The sequence below is a fragment of the Alexandromys fortis genome, unplaced genomic scaffold, assembly GCF_014885135.2.
Source record: "Alexandromys fortis isolate MF-2015 unplaced genomic scaffold, M_Fortis_MF-2015_v1.1 scaffold_17, whole genome shotgun sequence".
Lineage (NCBI taxonomy): Eukaryota > Metazoa > Chordata > Mammalia > Rodentia > Cricetidae > Alexandromys > Alexandromys fortis.
Window position 1 is genome coordinate 1,039,623 of NW_026067896.1, and position 16,593 is coordinate 1,056,215.

The 16,593-nt window shown below is 45.4% G+C and overlaps 1 protein-coding gene and 1 long non-coding RNA gene across 5 annotated transcripts in view; one reads left to right on the forward strand and one right to left on the reverse strand.

The window, feature by feature from the left end:
- Nucleotides 1–16,593, forward strand: part of Matn2 (matrilin 2) — a 103,568-nt gene that overhangs the window by 7,299 nt on the left and 79,676 nt on the right. For both annotated transcript variants that reach the window (XM_050162344.1, XM_050162338.1), the window contains exon 2: nt 3,613–3,774. In XM_050162344.1, the coding sequence (XP_050018301.1) occupies nt 3,636–3,774 (139 nt within the window). In that variant the 5' untranslated portion in view covers nt 3,613–3,635. The remainder of the gene's footprint in view (nt 1–3,612; nt 3,775–16,593) is intronic.
- On the reverse strand, nt 1,585–13,126 carry LOC126513934 (uncharacterized). 3 transcript variants are annotated; one of them, XR_007595467.1, is made up of 4 exons: nt 13,071–13,126; nt 8,084–10,343; nt 5,121–7,155; nt 1,585–2,962 (listed from the first exon to the last, which is right to left on the reverse strand). It is a non-coding gene; the product is annotated as an uncharacterized lncRNA (long non-coding RNA). The 3 variants fall into 3 exon arrangements; XR_007595466.1 differs by having other exon boundaries at nt 5,121–10,343; XR_007595468.1 differs by lacking the exon at nt 8,084–10,343 and having other exon boundaries at nt 1,589–2,962; nt 13,071–13,110.

The window sequence follows — 16,593 nt, forward strand, 5'->3', positions numbered from 1 at the left end:
GGTCTCCTTCTGTAAACCTTAATGATCCCCCCACAAATCTTACCTACTTTGCAGGATGGTGGTGGGGAACAAATGAGATGGCAATTTGCAAAATGTCAGGCTCCCTGCCTGGCCTGACATAGGCACGAAATCAACACTTCTTTTCTTAATTACATTAGAAAATTTATTGTATATATATATGTATATGTATGTATGTATGCCTGTATTTTTGTATATGTATATATTTGTGTGTCTATGTATTAGTGTGTGCATGTATTTGTGTGTTTGTGTGTATGTATGTATTTGTATGTATTTAGGTAGTTGTGTGTGTATGTATGTATGTGTGTATATGCATGTGTGTCCGATTGTGTGTGTGTGTATGTATGTATGTGTATGTGTGTGTATGTACGCACAGATGTGGGGGTGAGAGGACAACCTGTGGGAGTTGGTTCTCTTCTACCACTTGGGTCTTGGGGTTAGAGCTCAGATTGTCAGGTTTGACAGTGAGTGCCTTTACCCACTGAGACATTTTCCCCAGGTCCCCACTTCCTTTTCTTATGTGAATGGGGATTAACTTTGCCTGTAGGTTTCTTCAGTATAGCAGGGTTCTCTGGGTAATTAAAGCCCAGGGGGTTATGACACACAAGTAAAGTCATCAGGAGCCAGATCTCTCAGCTCAAGGCCCCAGCAAGTGCTCCTGGCTCCAGAGGGATCCCTCTTGCCTGGCGAGCCGGAATGGTGAGGTCAGAAGAACCTCAGCTCTCGGCGGCCTTTTTCCTCTGCCCCAGCTTCTTAGGAGAGCCACATGAAAGAACTCATTGTTTCATGGAAAGGAGAAAAGGGCTAAAACAAAAGTCAAAGCGCTTGTATTATTTCAAAAACATTCTTTCTGTGCTCCCTGATGTCACTAAAGCGGCTCAGAGCGAATGGGCCTCTATTTCACACACAGCCATTCTCGTTTGCCCGGAGTTGAAAGGGCTGTCCTCAGAAGCCACTTCATTTTCCATTCAGAGATGATGCATCGTCTTCAGAGGCCAACAGCTATAAATGCCAAACCAAGAAACCACCATTGACCTGAGGACAGGAGTCAGCTTTTTATATAAAAAACTGCATTGTCTGATACTAATAATACCATTATTGTGTATGTATGGAGTATTCTTTCTGTTTTATTAGCACATATTAATTATGGATGGTAATGGGTTCACTAAGACTTTTCATACACATATCTGATATTTTTGGACTGCATTTGCCCCCATTGCTCTCTTGTTCCCTTCCTGCTTGTTCCCTTCCTCTCCCTACTAATTCCTCTTTTACTCTCAGGTCTTAAAGTCTTTAATGGGGTTCACACGGACATGGAGGGGAGCCTTGTAAAGTCGGTTCTTCCCGACCAGATCTCCAGGCTTGGGAGCAAGCACTTGTATTTTCTGATCCATCTCACTGGTCTTCGTGGTTCTCCTTCTCCCTCCCTCTCCCTCTCCCTCTCCCCCTCCTCCTCCTCCTCCTTCTTTTTCTTCTCTCTCTCTCTCTCTCTCTCTCTCTCTCTCTCTCTCTCTCTCTCTCTCTCTCTTTCTCTCTGGGCTGTATTGTGGGTTCTAATGGTGCATACAGGAATATGGGCAGCTTACCATGATTGCACCACTAGAAAAAAGTCTCCCCCTCTGCTAGTAACCATAGCTACCTAGAGATCCTCAGTGGGGACAAGGCCTGGAACCTGGTCTCCCCTCCACGGGGGAACATTAACAGGCCCACCCAACCTCGTGCAGGCCTTGTATAGGTAACAGCTTCTGACAGTTCCCAAATGCCACAGCTGTGCCCTGCCCAGAAGTCAGCGTTCCACAACTCCTTCCTTCAGCTCTTTGATGCCATTCCTTTATTTTTTTAATGGCTTTTTGAAGTTTAACTTACAGTGCAATGCATTAATTTTAAAGGATTCGACTTAATAAATTTCAGCAAATGCATCGCTCCACCATAACCATGATGTAAGTACTTCCATAGCCTCCTAGGTTCCCTTTGGCCCCTCCACAGCTGGTTCCTTCTTTTTTTTTTTTTTTTTTTTAACCGCAATCTTCTAGAACCATTGATATGCTTCCTGCCATGTAATTTTGCCTTTTGTTGAATTTCATATAATCAGAAGAATTCAGAACATAGTGTTTTTGTGTCTGGTTGCTTTCATTTGGTGTGATTCTGAGACTCATCTAGCAGATCCCTCCTCTGATAACTTGGTGGGAGTCCATTGTACGGATGTCCCATAATTTGTTCCCCATTCATCAGCTGCTAGTGGTTGGATTGTTTCCAGTGTTCAGCTTTTAAAAATGCAGCCTCCGTAGGCAGCCAAGAAATAGTTATTGTGTGGACGCACGCTCTTGTGTTTGAGTATCCAGGATCTGGGCTGACAGACAATACACTGGATTTTCCTGGATTTTTCCAGGGGATGGGAGTTCCCTGGAAGCATGGGTAAATAGAGACAATGGGCCATCTTGTGCTGTGGTATGTTGGTGAGGTGTGACTTTATGAGAAGCTGCCAAATTATGTTCTAAAGGGACACACCTTGCATTTTTACCAACAAAATATAAGGTTTCCAACATGGAAGAGGGAGGCTCTTCCCTGAGGAAGATCATTTCTCACTCTCAGCATTTCCCAGTTGCTCGTTGGTCCTTGTCTAGGGTTTAGGCCCCGTGAGCTTTCCCCGGTCTTGTTAGCATGCCCACTGCTGGTGGTGTTCAGGTTTTGTGACATGTCATGGGTGCTGTCTCTGTAGCAGCATTTTTAGCAGTCGCATGGTGACCTTCTTGTCTTTCTGACTTTTACCATCTTTTCACCCAGTCTTCCACAGTGACTCCTGAGCCGGCTGTGTGAAAATACGTTCTACGTGTGCTGGCTGGGATTGGCCGCCACACAGCTCTGATCTCTTAGTTGTGGTTTTCTGTAGTGGTCTCTCTTGCAAAAACAAGTTTCTTTGGTACAGGGTGGGGACCATACTTATCTGTAAATATAAGAATAAAAATTTAGAGTATAGTTAGGCATTGTGCTGGTTTAGTAAGGTTGTGTTTAAACCATTATTTTCATCTTAGAGCTACACCAGGTGTGGAGGTACATTCCTTTCATCCCAGCACTTGAGAGGCAGAGGCAGGAGGATACCTGTGAGTTAGAGGCCAGCTGGAATTATACAGTGAGACCCTGTCTCAAAAAGCAAATTCTAAAAACCATAGATCAACATGTATCCATAATTGGCTCAAATGCAGAACGGTAAGAATCACAAAAGAACAGCTGGTGGCTTGGCTCAGAGGGTAAAGGGGCTTGCCTGGTAGCCTGAATTCACTTCGGATTTTATTTATTTATGGGACAAAACAGATTGAACTGGAGGACGTTCTACTACATGAGGCAAATAAGACACAGGAAGATAAAATAACAGTAAATCACTTATAGATGGTGCCACACATTTAGAGTATCGTATCGAATTGTGTAATTAATAGCAAGAAATTATGAAAGAAAGTAGTAGGAAGGGGAAAGGCTGGAGAGATGGCTCAGCAGTCCACAGCACTGGCAGAGGACCAGGGTTCAGTTCCCTGCACCCACACGGAGGCTCACAGCTTAGTTCCACAAGAAATGTCACTTGCCTTTCTTGTGTTACAGCCACACCCCTGCTCCTCTTGAAGATGGAGAAGATGCTGGTGGGATGCTTGCTGATGCTTGGTCAATTCTTCCTCCTGCCGGCTGGAGCTAGAGATCGCCCACAAGCCAGACTTCCCTCCAGAGGCCGCCAAGTGCGAACACATCCCCAGACGGCACTGCTGGGTGAGTGGGGGGCACCAGCGGCAGCAGGCAGCGGTGTGGGTCGGGGAAGGCCCTGGACCAGAGGACCTGGGTTTGGGGGGCTCCTGCCTCTGGGTCCTCTGCTGACTGTGCTGGGCACTGGGGGAATCCCACGGGTGATTGGCACATCTGGACTGAGAATGAGAATTATCCAGGTTTTCAAATTAGAGTCACAGTAACAAATGGGGCTAGAAAGATGGTTCAGTTGGTAAAGTGCTTGCTGAGCAAGCATGAGGTCATGGGTTCGACCCCCAGAACTCATGTTTAAAAAAGTAGTGTGGGCTAGTAAGTTCAGTAGTGGAGGGGTGGAGATTGGAGAGTCCACGGGCTCAATGGCTAGCCAGTCTAACCCACTTGGTCAGCCTCAGCGAGTCAGAGACTCTCAAAGGAAGAGAGTAGATGGAGTCATGAGGAACAACACCTAACATTGACCTCTGGTCTACACACACATGCACACCCATTCACCTACACATACACAAACATATACGCACACATATACCCCCATCATATACAAATATACACATACAAAACTGCACGTATATACCCATTCCTCCCGTCAGTGTTTGTAGGCCATCACTCTATCTAAAGCCTTACTTTTTCCCCTTCTCCATCCATGGGATTTCTACTCTGGAACAGACACAGATATAGGGTGGAAGGCTTATGATCAATAAGATCAATAGCCTCCCTGAAGAGCGTGCAGTGAGGTTATAGGAAGGTCAATAATCTGGAGGAATCAGTGTGCAACTGTGCAGGCATCTCCAAACTAACCAGTCTGCCGGCTGAGCACGATCTCGCCAGCTTTTTGACCTCAGGAATCTTCCTCACACACTCGGGAATAACTTGCGAATCTCAAAGAGCTTCTTGTGGGCTAGAAATATCATGACTCACTGCACCAGGAACTAAAGTGAAGAACTTAAAAAATACTGGTTAACAAAAAACAATAATAAATCCATACTATGTTGATATAAGCTATTTTATTAAAATTTATTTTATCAAGCTAGGCAGTGGTGGCACAGGCCTTTAATACTCTGCACTGGGGAGGCAGAGGCATGGGGATCTCTGAGTTTGAGGCCAGCCTGGTCTACAGAGCGAGTTCCAGAACAACCAGGGTTACACAGAGAGACCCTGTCTTGAAAAAAAAAATATTTTTATCAATAATAAAAATCAGTGAAAACGGTATTTCTGTCTTAAATTTTGCAAATCTATTTGGTGTCTGCTTTGATATAACATTCCTGGATGCCTACATTTCAATCTGTGATGATTTGGGGGGCTGTGGGAAATGCTGGGGACTGAACACTGAGCCCTGGGCATGCTAGGCAATTGCTTACCTCTGAGCTGTATTTCCAGTCATGGGATGTTTGGGTTGGGCCATACCTAGATCCCACATAGATGCACACGTTGCATGTAGTTGGAGAAATGAGAGGCATCTTGTAGCAGTCTTCTTGTGTGAGTCTTCTTCGACAGGGCATGAGACTTGACAGACAGAACTTTCTTGAAATTTGTCATAGTGTGGAATCTAAAACCACACCAGTTCACGCATGAAAGTCTGCGAGAGTGAAAGGTGAACATGTGTGTTATGAACACAGGCCTGACCTCATGCATTTTCTGAAGGAGTCTCAGGAAACCTTGAGGTTCCCAAACCACTTTCAAGATAGCGGTTTAAGGGAACACTACTTGTGAAGGTCGTGACCATGGAGAGCCCCAGGGTTGAGCAGGCAGCAGATGACGCTCAGAGGCCTGAAGATGGTAGGGGATCTGAAGAGGAAACAAACCCAGAAGAACAGGGAACTAATGATTTAGAACTTCGGGGCCTTCTAGGACAGGTCTGAGCCTTTAAACAGACAGTAACTGTGGTCCTTTTGACTTTGTGCCTGAGGGGCCTTCTAGACCACCTGGCTTTTCTGGGTGGGCAAAAGTCGGGGTCTAACTAGTCATCTGGCTTGCAGGTGCCATCCAGAGCAATTCTGTAGATCAATAGGAGAAACAATGAGCACTGATTACCCAGCCTGAGTAGAGAGTCAGAGCAGCTTTTGTGCTTCTTCCTGTTTTACTTACAGCACACTCCCCCTCGCCAGCTCTTTCCCAGGCTCCTCCAGGCAATGCTAGCTGCAAGACACATTGTCCTGCCCACAGATGCTGCCACATCATCTGTGCGCATTTGTTTTCTTTTGTGCATCGCTGTCCTGTGGGGGTGGCGGGGGCTGGGGTACCATTTCCAAGGCAACCAACACAGCACAACAGCCTTTGTAGAAACCCTCACTGTTCTTGCTCAAATGCTCACGTATTCTTGATGTCTTCATTCCTGAGAGTGATCTCTCTTTTTTTGCATTTTAAATTGTTTTTATTGAGCTATACATTTTCTCTGCTCCCCTCCCTTCCTCCTCTCTCTCCTACCCTCTCCCATGACCCCCACACTCACAATTTACTCAGAGAGCTTGTCTTTTTCTCCTTCCTGTATAGATCCCTGTATGTCTCTCTTTATTGTCTAGGTTCTCTGGGGTTGTGGATGGTAGGCTGGTTTTTCTTTGCTTTATGTCTAAAACCCACTCATATTATATTTGTCTTTCTGGGTCCGGGTTACTCAATATGTTTTTTTCCTAGATTCATCCATTTGCCTGCAAATTTCAAGATGTCATTATTGTTTTACCATGGAGTAGTACTCAACTGTGTAAATGTATCACATTTTATTTATACATTCTTTGGTTGAGAGGCATCTAGATTGTTTCTAGGTTATGACTATTACAAACAATGCTGCTATGAACATAGTTGAGCACATGTCCTCATGGCACGATTGAGCATCCTTTGGATATATACCCCAAAGTGGTATTTGGTGGGTCTTGAGGAAGGTTGTTTCCTAATTTTATGAGAAATCACCATACTGATTTCCAAAGCAGCTGTACCAGTTTGCACTCCCACCAGCAATGGAGGAGTGTTCCCTTACTCCACATCCTCTCCAGCATAAGTTGTCATCAGTGTTTTTGATCTTGACCATTCTTACAGGTGCAAGATAGAATCTCAGAGTTATTTTGATTTGCATTTCTCTGATGACTAAGGATGTTGAACATATCCTTAAGTGTCTTTCAGCCATTTGAGATTCGTCTGTTGAGAGTTCTCTGTTTAGGTCTGTACCCCATTTTTTATTGGATTATTTGTTCTTTTGAGGTTAAGTTTTTTGAGTTCTTTGTATATTTTGAAGATCAGACCTCTGTCTGATGTGGGGTTAGTGAAGATCTTTCCCTATTCTGTAGGCTGTCATTTTGTCTTGTTGACTGGTTTTCATTATCTTCATTCTGCCTGGAGTGTCTTTCTTTAGACCCATTGTGCCGGATACTTTTATGTCAACTTGACACAAGATTAAGTCATCTGAAAAGAGGGAATCTCAGTTAAGAAAATGCTTCCATAAGGTCAGGCTGTAGGCAAACCAATAGGACATTTTCTTAATTCATGGTCGATGAAGAAAAGGGCCCAGCCCATGTGGGTGATACCATCCCCTGGATTGGTGCTCCTGGGTTCCATAAGAAAGCAGGTTGAGCAAGTCATGAGGAGCAAGCCAGTAAGCAGCAAGCCCTCCATGGCCTTTGTATCTGTTCCTGCCTCCAAGTTTCTGCCCTGTGTGAGTTCCTGTCCTGACTTCCTTAGATGATGAACAGCAATCTATAAGTGTAAACCAAATAAAGCCTTTCCTCCCCAAACTGCTTTTGGTCTTAGTATTTCATTACAGCAATAGAAATACTAACCCATTTTTAGCTAGAGTCAAGCCAAATGCCAGTTCCTGCCTCTCCCAACAAGGCAAGATCCCCCTTCAGTAGGCCACACAAATGGTGGGTTGCCGGCCAAGGTATCCACCCCAGAACGTTATATTCTAAGGGAGAGCAGTGGTTCCTACCTCAGGGACACTGGCATTCAGTTCTTTCTGTAATTAATGTTTACCACCAGACTGTGACTCGCTTGGAAAGAGGGCTGAGTATTGTTCATGGATCACAGCACATAGCGGGCGGTTGGTCTGTGAACCCCTGGGACAGACATTGTTTCATTTAAGCTTTCGGGGGGAAACATTGCAAGTTGAGTCTTGTTATGTGCCTCTTAGTATGAGGAAGCAGAGTCTCCGAGAGGTTAAGCAATTTATCAACTTGTCAAAACTTTGCAAACCACACAGAAACCAAGCTCAGCCTTATTAAAGGGCTATGTGGTTTTGTTGCGCCTGTACTCAGAGCAAAGAAAGATATATGTGGCCTAAGTAGGACATGTTGATTTCAGCCTGGGCTTATTCTTCCATGGGGGTCCCACTCACCTCCAATCTTGTCAGTGTTCCTGCCCAAAAGCAGAGTATTAATATCTGATGGCTGGCTCTGCCATTGGGATCATTATTTATTTGCTTACTTATTAATTTATTCACTCATTTCTTTAGTGGTGGCGGCGATCAAACCCTTGACTTTATACATGCAAGGTTGATGTCTGTGTAGAAACTGAGCCACATCCCTGCTGCCAGATGATTCCAGTTCAGGTGTTTTTCTTCACAGTCTTATCTATTCTCTCTCTCCTAACCTCTCTGTGTGTCTGTCTTAGAGATTTTCCTCTGTCCCCGACCCCCACCATGGTGCTAGGGTGACAGACATGCACACACCACACCCAGCTTTTTCCGTGGATGTTGAGAATCTTCATCCAGGTCCTCAGGCTTGTACAGCAAGCGCTCTGAACTGCTGAGCCACCTCCCAGCATTGACTCTTGTCTTGATCTGACTACTTCTTATGTAGGCAAATGACTTTCTCTCTGAGACTCAGTTTGCTCCTCTCTAGAAGAGGAGGAAGTCGGTGATCCCTCGGGTTTTATCTAGAGAATGTGAGGTCACTAATTCTTTCTTTCCACACCCATCTATGATGTGCAGAATCCTCTGCTGTCTTTCCCTCACTCCAGGTAAGAGTCTTCCACGTTCTGGAAGACGAGGGAGAAGTTTGGGGTAGGGAGAGCCGTGGGAGGATGGGCAATAGGACCAAGAGCATCAGAAGCCCCTGGAAGGCTTGTTGGAATAGAGGTTATTCAGCCCCACACCCAGAAAGTCTCCTTTCACTGGTTTTGCAAGCTTAAACAGCTGATTTCTGAAGATTCTAGTATAAGATCCATTACAGAAGAGCCGTCTTTGAGGTGGGGTGGAAATGGGCGAGAGGAAGGCCTTGGGAGATGCTGTGGAATGTGAGCCAGGAAGAAGATTCGAGATGAATAACATCTGCAGGAAGAATTGCAGCTGGAGAATTAACTAGCTTCAGGCTGGGCCCACCCCTCTGAAACTTCGAAAATAAGCTGCTAGCATTTTCCTACGAGGGAGAAGTTGGCAGAGGTAAGACCCACGCCTGTGTGGGGAACCAGTCTCTTCCAGTGCCAACGCAGAGGGCGGTACGGAGTCTCCACAGGATCCGCTTGGCTGGAGTGTGTCTTTATCATTAGAACTGACCATAAAAAATGAAGGTTGATGTATAGTTTATGAGATTCCTTAAAAATAGAAAAGTCTTTTGAAGTAAATCCTCCCCCAATGCCCAGTGACGGTGCATATTCAGCAGAATCCGTAGAATTGTGTGTGGGCTCAACAGAGGGAATCGTTGCTTCTCTATACAGGAATGCTGTTCTTTATCAAATACATTTTTCATGCCTGATTAATATATAAACCAACCTCTGTTATCATTCATTTTTAATAAACTGTATAAAACAAATTCCTCTCTCCTGTCTTGTGATTGATGCTGGAGAACCCTAGAAAGTGAGTATCTGGTTTCCAATAAGCCACAGATGTGAATGTTTTCCTAGCCAACAGATAAGCTGATTTTTCTCTCCGATGCAGCCTCTTTCCTTCTGTCCCCTGTGAAAGTCTTTCCCCATCTCTTTCCTTTCTTAGAGCCTCCTTTCATCTCCTCTCATTTCTCCTTCTCTCGTTGCCTTCCTTCAATTCCCAAAAGTCGTATCCCCAGTTTGTCTGCGGGTTTTGCATCTGCAGTATATGGCTGTGGTGTGGAGGAGGGCGGGGTCCCCTCTATGGGTGACAAAGCCACTGTGCCGCCGGCTGCTCTGCTTCTCTCGAGGGCCAATCACGGGCTGGTCATGTCTCTGGTCTTCATAACTAATGGTAATGCTGGCTGCCGTGGGCTGTTTGTCTCATTTGTGGTTATTTCTCCTTTGCATCTGCCGCCTGCCTGGTGCTGTGCCAGGGTGACTCGCACTTTGTTCAGCTCAGTGATCTTCCCGTTTTCAGGCAAAGGAGCTGAGCCTTTAAGATGTTGGGTATTTCATTCAAACTCCTAACAACGACCCAGTGGCCAGAGGTAGAATGTGTTTCCTTTGCCCAAATGATCCTTTACCTATGGTGTTGGATATTCCCTTCTGTTCCATCCACCTGAACTGGGCTCATCTTTGAGTCTCAATGGCAGGACCGTAACTGCTTTCCTGCTGCAGGCTCTCCACCCTCACTGGCACCCTTTGCCTGCAGAGTGAGTCCCTGCTTTGTCAGCTGCGTGGTTCAGCAGTTCAGCAGTGAGGCTGGTATACAGCAGGCACTCAGTCCATCCCTAGAAGGAGTAAATGAATTCCCGGGCTAATGAAGGTTTCCAAAGGCCAGGAATACAGCAAACAGCTGAAAGAACGAAATATCTGGAGTTTGGAAACTTGACGTGGGGTGCTCTGTGTGCACGTGTGTACAGGTGTGTATATGCATGTGCATGTGTGTGTCTATGTGTGCATGTTTGGGTGTGTACATGTGTGTATGCACGTGTGCATTGTGTGTGCATGTGCATGTGTGTCTATGTGTGCATGTTTGGGTGTGCATACATGTGTGTATGCATGTGTGCCTGTATGTGTGTGCATGTGCTTGTGTGTGTGTGTGTGTATGTCTGCAAGTGGAGTCCAGAGATTAATGTTGGGAGGCTTTCACAATCACTCTGCACCTCACTTTTTAGAGGCAGGATCTGTCTTAGTGATAAAATACCATGACCAATAGCAACTTGGAGGAGAAAGGGTTTGTTTTAGCTCACACTTCCACATTACAGTTCATCATCAAAGCAGTCAGGGCAGGAGCTAAAAGCACCCCAGGACCACCTGGCCAGGGCTGTCACCACCTACAATAAGCTGGGCCCTCCCACATTAATCACCAATTAAGAACAGGCTTGCTTACAGCCTGATCTCATTGAGACGCAGTCTTAATTAAAGTTCCTTCCCGTCAGATGACTCTAGCTGATATCAAGTTGACAAAAAACTACTAGCACAGAGTCTCATGGAGAAAGATCTCACCCAGCACAGGGTCTGTCACGGAGACAGAGCTCACCCAGCACAGGGTCTCACGGAGAAAGATCTCATCCAGCACAGGGTCTCACGGAGAAAGATCTCATCCAGCACAGGGTCTGTCACGGAGACAGAGCTCACCCAGCACAGGGTCACAGAGACAGAGCTCACCCAGCACAGGGTCTCTCATGGACCATTTCTATCTATTTTCCCTTTGATGTCATAATTCCATTCTTTTCAAAAAGTTTTACCATTTTTTGAGACTTTATGCAATGTATTTTGATGATATTCACCCATCCCTCTTTTTAATTCCCTTTAAATAACCCCCACTTCTCACCCTTCCTCTGTGTTCTCCCTTCTTAAGTAATCCACTGAGTTCAATTTATGATGCCCGTATACCACAATTTCTTTCATAAAACAGTATTTCATATTCTTCCAAAGTGTTTATATAAAGATTATCATCTTTGCTTTTTAAAATCATACCTAAATATTTAATGAGTATTATGGAAAAAAGCAAAAAAGAAGAGCTTGTTTTAAACATTACACAATCAATTGGTCTATAAATATTTACTGTGTTCTTGAAACAATAGCATAGAGACTGGAGTGGTGTGTCAGGTTGTTGGAGCTTCCAGAGGAGTTCCACAGACTGGGGGGTGTAAGCAACACAAATGTGTTGTCCCCTAATTTGGAAGGCTGGAGCTGAGGTTAAGGTGTTGGTAGTGTGGTTTCTTCTGAACTTTCTGACCTAGGTTTGTAGATAGTTACCTCCACTCCTGTGTCTTGACATGGCCTCTTTTCATGGACCTTTTTGATTCTAAATTTCTTCCTTTAAAAACATTAACAGTCACATTCATGACCCCATTTTAAGTTAATAACTCTGTGTGTCTATCTATCTATCTATCTATCTATCTATCACCTATCTATCTGTCTATCTATCTATCATCTATCTATTATCTGTCTATCATCTATCTATCTACCATCTATTTTAAAGAAGTCTCACTTTGTAGCACAGGCTGGCCTGGAACTCACTGCATAGTCTGGACTGGCTTCGTATTTGGGATGGTCCTTTTGCCTCAACTTCCACAGTACTAGGGATGCAGGTGTGAACCATCACACCCAATTCTTCATAACGTTTTTTGGTTTGTTTTCTGAGATAAGATTTCATACAGCCTAGGATGGCCTCATACACTATGTATCTGAGGATGATCCTGAATTTTAATCCTTCCACTTCTATTCTAGTTCTGGGATTATAATTGTGAGTGACCACACCTAGCTTTCAATAACCTCTTTGATCTTATTTTCAAATATGGTTTCCTTCTGAAGTAGTGCGGGTTAGGATTTCAACATATAAATTCTTAGAAGTTTCAGTTATCTCCTGGGAAGCCACTGTACTCCCCACTCTCCTGGATTGTGGAAGAAATATGTATCACCTTTTGACTTCCCTAACTTCAGCAGAGTGGAACTTATCAATGTCCAGTTGCAGCTTTGAATCTTTAAAGCAACCTCCCCTCCAGTTGCCTAGGCAACATCTGGGGCTACAGAAGGGAAGCCAGTATAATGTAACCAAGGGGTGAAACCAATTTGAGTAAGTTTTTTCAAAATCCAGAAATGAGGAACTCAAGTTGAGAAAAGTCTTTTTTTTTTTTCATATATCCAAGGAGGTAGGGCATGATGAAAGGCAGACAGTGTGTGTATTTTGGTTGCTCAGAGTTTCCTGGGGCCAGGAAGGGAGGATGGAGAAGGTCTCATAAGTCCTACAGCGAGCAAATAAGTCCAAACTTCAAAGGAGGATCTGGGTGACCAAATGTACCAAGAGTTTATGTTGCATTAGGAGCGGCAGGGCTGCGTCCCCGGCATCCAGCCGCCCACATGGCAGGCTTATGCCCAGAAATAATTACACGGAAACTGTATTCTTCCAAACACTGCCTGGCCCATTATCTGTAGCCTCTTATTGGCTAGCTCTTACATATTGTTCTAACCCATTTCTAATATTCTGTGTAGCCCACGAGCTGGCTTACCAGGGAGGATCTTAACCTGCGTCTGTCTGGAGCGGGAGAATCATGGCGACTCTGACTCAGCTTCTTTCTCCCAGCATCCTCTTCTGTCTACTCCGCCTACCTAATTTTCTGTCCTATGAGGGCCGAGTCAGTTTCTTTATTATTAACCAATGAAAGCAACAGATAAGATACAAGACCCACCTCCATCAAGTTTAAATTTGGGAAGGGCTGAGGGAAGCAATACAAATGTTGGCTTTGGATAGTTTGGGCTCAGAGCCAGTAGGGGCCTATGGAAAGACACGATTTGTGTGGGCACTAGGCCATGAGAGGCCATGGGAATCCCTAGTGCATTCTGTTGGCCTATAACTATCGCTCCAGAAATGTTAGCTATCATAGGCTAGAACCATGTGTAAAAGGACAGAGAACAGTCTTCACTTGATTTCTTTTATTAAAAACTATAGCACATTAGAGCTGAGAAAGAACCAAGACATACCATTTCATCAACACCCTCATTTCACAGGAAAGGCTAAAAGGTAGAGACAGAAAATGATGCAGCAAAAAAAAAAAATATTATATGGCTAGTGTCCCCTCACTAGACTTAGGATGCAGGTCTCTGGATTTTCAGCATGGCAGCCTCTCCCACACACCACTGCCACAGAACCTAGGTGAGAATACAAAGGTAAATTAGTATTCTAATGGCTACAAATAGCAAATTATCATGATTCTTACTCTGTGTCCAGTGCCATTCTAAGTCCTAACACACAGTCTCTCGTTCAGTCCGCATGACAACTTATTGTCTGCATTTTGCAGAAAAGAAAACTGAATATTGTACAGACCCAACAACTTGCCCCTGGTGGAGGAGTGTGGTTTGGGGACAGGGCCAGGCTAGGAGTCAGGAGGCTGTTCCATTCCAACACAGCGGGACCTGCCCTCTCCTTCGGAAGAATGGAAACATTGAAAGTCCCCCTTTGACTTTGAAATGTACACATCCCACGTGCTTGGTGATTCCGCTCATTAGGCTGCTATCTTATTTATTAGTCACTCCTGTTAATGATCAGCTACAAGAAAGGCTTTTTGTAAAACAGCCTAGAAAACAAAGACACCAGATCTGTGTGGTGTGGATTGCCAGCGTGTTATTCCTGGCCTCCATGGCAACCCTAACATTGGGCGGCGATCTCAATGGAGTCAGCGGCAGCAGCTAGAGAAGAGCATTTGCTAAAGCCTCGCGAGCAGCGAGGAAACAAATTGCTTGCCCAATACTTTTCCTTTTGAGTAATGACTGTCCCAGTGTGTTTAGGCGGTTGAGACCGAAGCCAAGTGAAGTAGGAACGGAGGAAACAAAGCATTATACCAAAGTGGAGAGAGAACAATTTTCAGACAAGTTAGAGGGTGAACACAGAGAGTTAGGGGTCACTGTAGGAAGGTGTAGAAGATGGGTGTGCGGAAGTGTAAGGTGACCCACCAGAAGAAGGTTAGCCTGGGGAGGTGGAGTTCCAACAGCACTGAGCATGCTCAGTTGTATTATTCTGCCCCGAGGAATTGGAGCCCTCCTCTGGAGTACTGTGCAGATGGACAAGGCGTTAAACTATTGAGAAAGCGTGAGAGCCAGTTCAGGGAAGCAGAGTGTAAAACGTACCAAGTAGAAAGAGATTCAGTTATAGGGCGTTAACTGCTTGCATGGCTGTTAGAGCAAGGGGGCATGGAGTTCACCACAAACACACGTCCCTGGCCTCTGGATACTACTGCACCATCATTGACCAGGATGCTGGTGAGCTGACCCTGGGACTCCATGTCTGCCGCTGTAGCTCGCTGTCTTCTACAGCCTTGAAGGCTAGCAGAGACAACCTCTGTCTCACATCATCCTCCGGTGATAGTGTCTACTAGCGGGTTGGCTCGTTCTTATCCAAAACTCTACCTGCAATGGAGTCTGGCTCTAATCTAAGCCTGTGCTCATGCTGCCCTAAAATGTCTACTCAACCCCTGGCCTCACCCACTCTATCAGACCATAAAATCGTAATGGAATATCACGCTGTTCAGGGAACCCCGCCCACAGCCCCCAACTCAGTGTGGTGCAGAGGTTCTAGCTGTTCATGCCTTTTGTAAACCTTCCAAATGCTCCTTCTCTGTGAGACAGAGCTCACAGAGAAACATTAATGAGGCTGTTGTATGGTGTCTTCAGAACCTGGAGCAAACAAGGAGTTCCTGTGTTTGTATAATTCAACCAAATGGAAAAGAGAAAGTGTCTCTCTTGCTGCCTCCGAGATGCAGACTTCAGAAATGCATTCCCTGTCATTTAACTCATCTCTATTCCAGGGGAGAGATACCGGGACCCCATGCCACGAGGCTGATATCTGGGGCCTCCTCCTCCTGGCTTTAAGGGCTTAGCTACCCTGCCTTCCTGTCCACAGGGCTCTCTGCCCTGCTCCTGGCTTCCATCTGCTGAGCTCTGAGAAAGCAGATGAGGCAACCGCTCAAGTCCATCAGTCTGAATGCCCCCGTGGGTCAACGCCAGCTTGCTTTGGACTGCTGTTTCATGCTTTATGGGGAGCAGAGGCCACATGGCTGTTCCCCAGGAAGTGCCTCGCATGCAGTCTCAGATCATGTGTGTGCATGTGTGTGCTGTACTTGAAGATGGTGCCACTTCTCGATTGGAGAAAGCAAGAAAAATGGCCAGAGTGTTTGGTAATAATACTGTTTTTGACTACGTTGGGACTCATTGGTAGTCTTTATCAGTTACAGGAGAGTTTTGCAGCAAGCTGAAAGGCGCATTGGGCATTTCATAGTGAAGTTTGAGCAAACTGCTTTACCTTGCAAGGAAATTTCAAGTCACTGGAAACTGTTTTCTCCAGGGCTAAACGGGGGCAGCCTTTTCTTTGGCTCTTCTGTCCAGAAACTCATCCAGGGTTCTGGAAACTACAGTTGAGCTTCATACGATGCAGCCCTTCAGCTCCTGTAACAGCTACCAGAGGAGACTGGTGTGATGTGGCACCCCCCCCCCCTTTCCTTTTTCTGGCTCCTTGGTGCATATTCCCTGAGGGCCTTAGAGAGCTGTGTTCCTGGAGGAATTTATGACAGTCGAGGGGAACAACTGACATTGGAGCTAGCGTCAGCTGGGATCCCCTCAGGGGGCCCCTGCGCTGACTCTACCTTATTGAGCAGATTGCTATGTAAAGACGCCCGCTCATTAGAATCTGTGTAAAATAATGGAGAAAGGAACATGTGTGCTTTGCCAGGACACACCTGTGTGTGCCTCAAGGTTGGGAAGAATTCATCCGAAGGTGTCGGTCTCAGTACGTTTGTCCGTCTGTACATGCCTTTCTGGGTTAACGCGCACACAGAGCAAACCTGGCAAACCTGAAGCCGCCACGTCTCTGCCTTTGACCTTGGGTTCTACTTATAGGTGTTAGGAAGAATGTGCAGGTTGACATTTAGACAGTGTCCTGGGAATTCCTGAGGGATGCCATGGTGTCTCTGGCATGTCTGATGGAACACGGAGTCTAGCTACTGTATTTTTCCCTCCCTTCTGCCATCCTCTTCTTTTTAT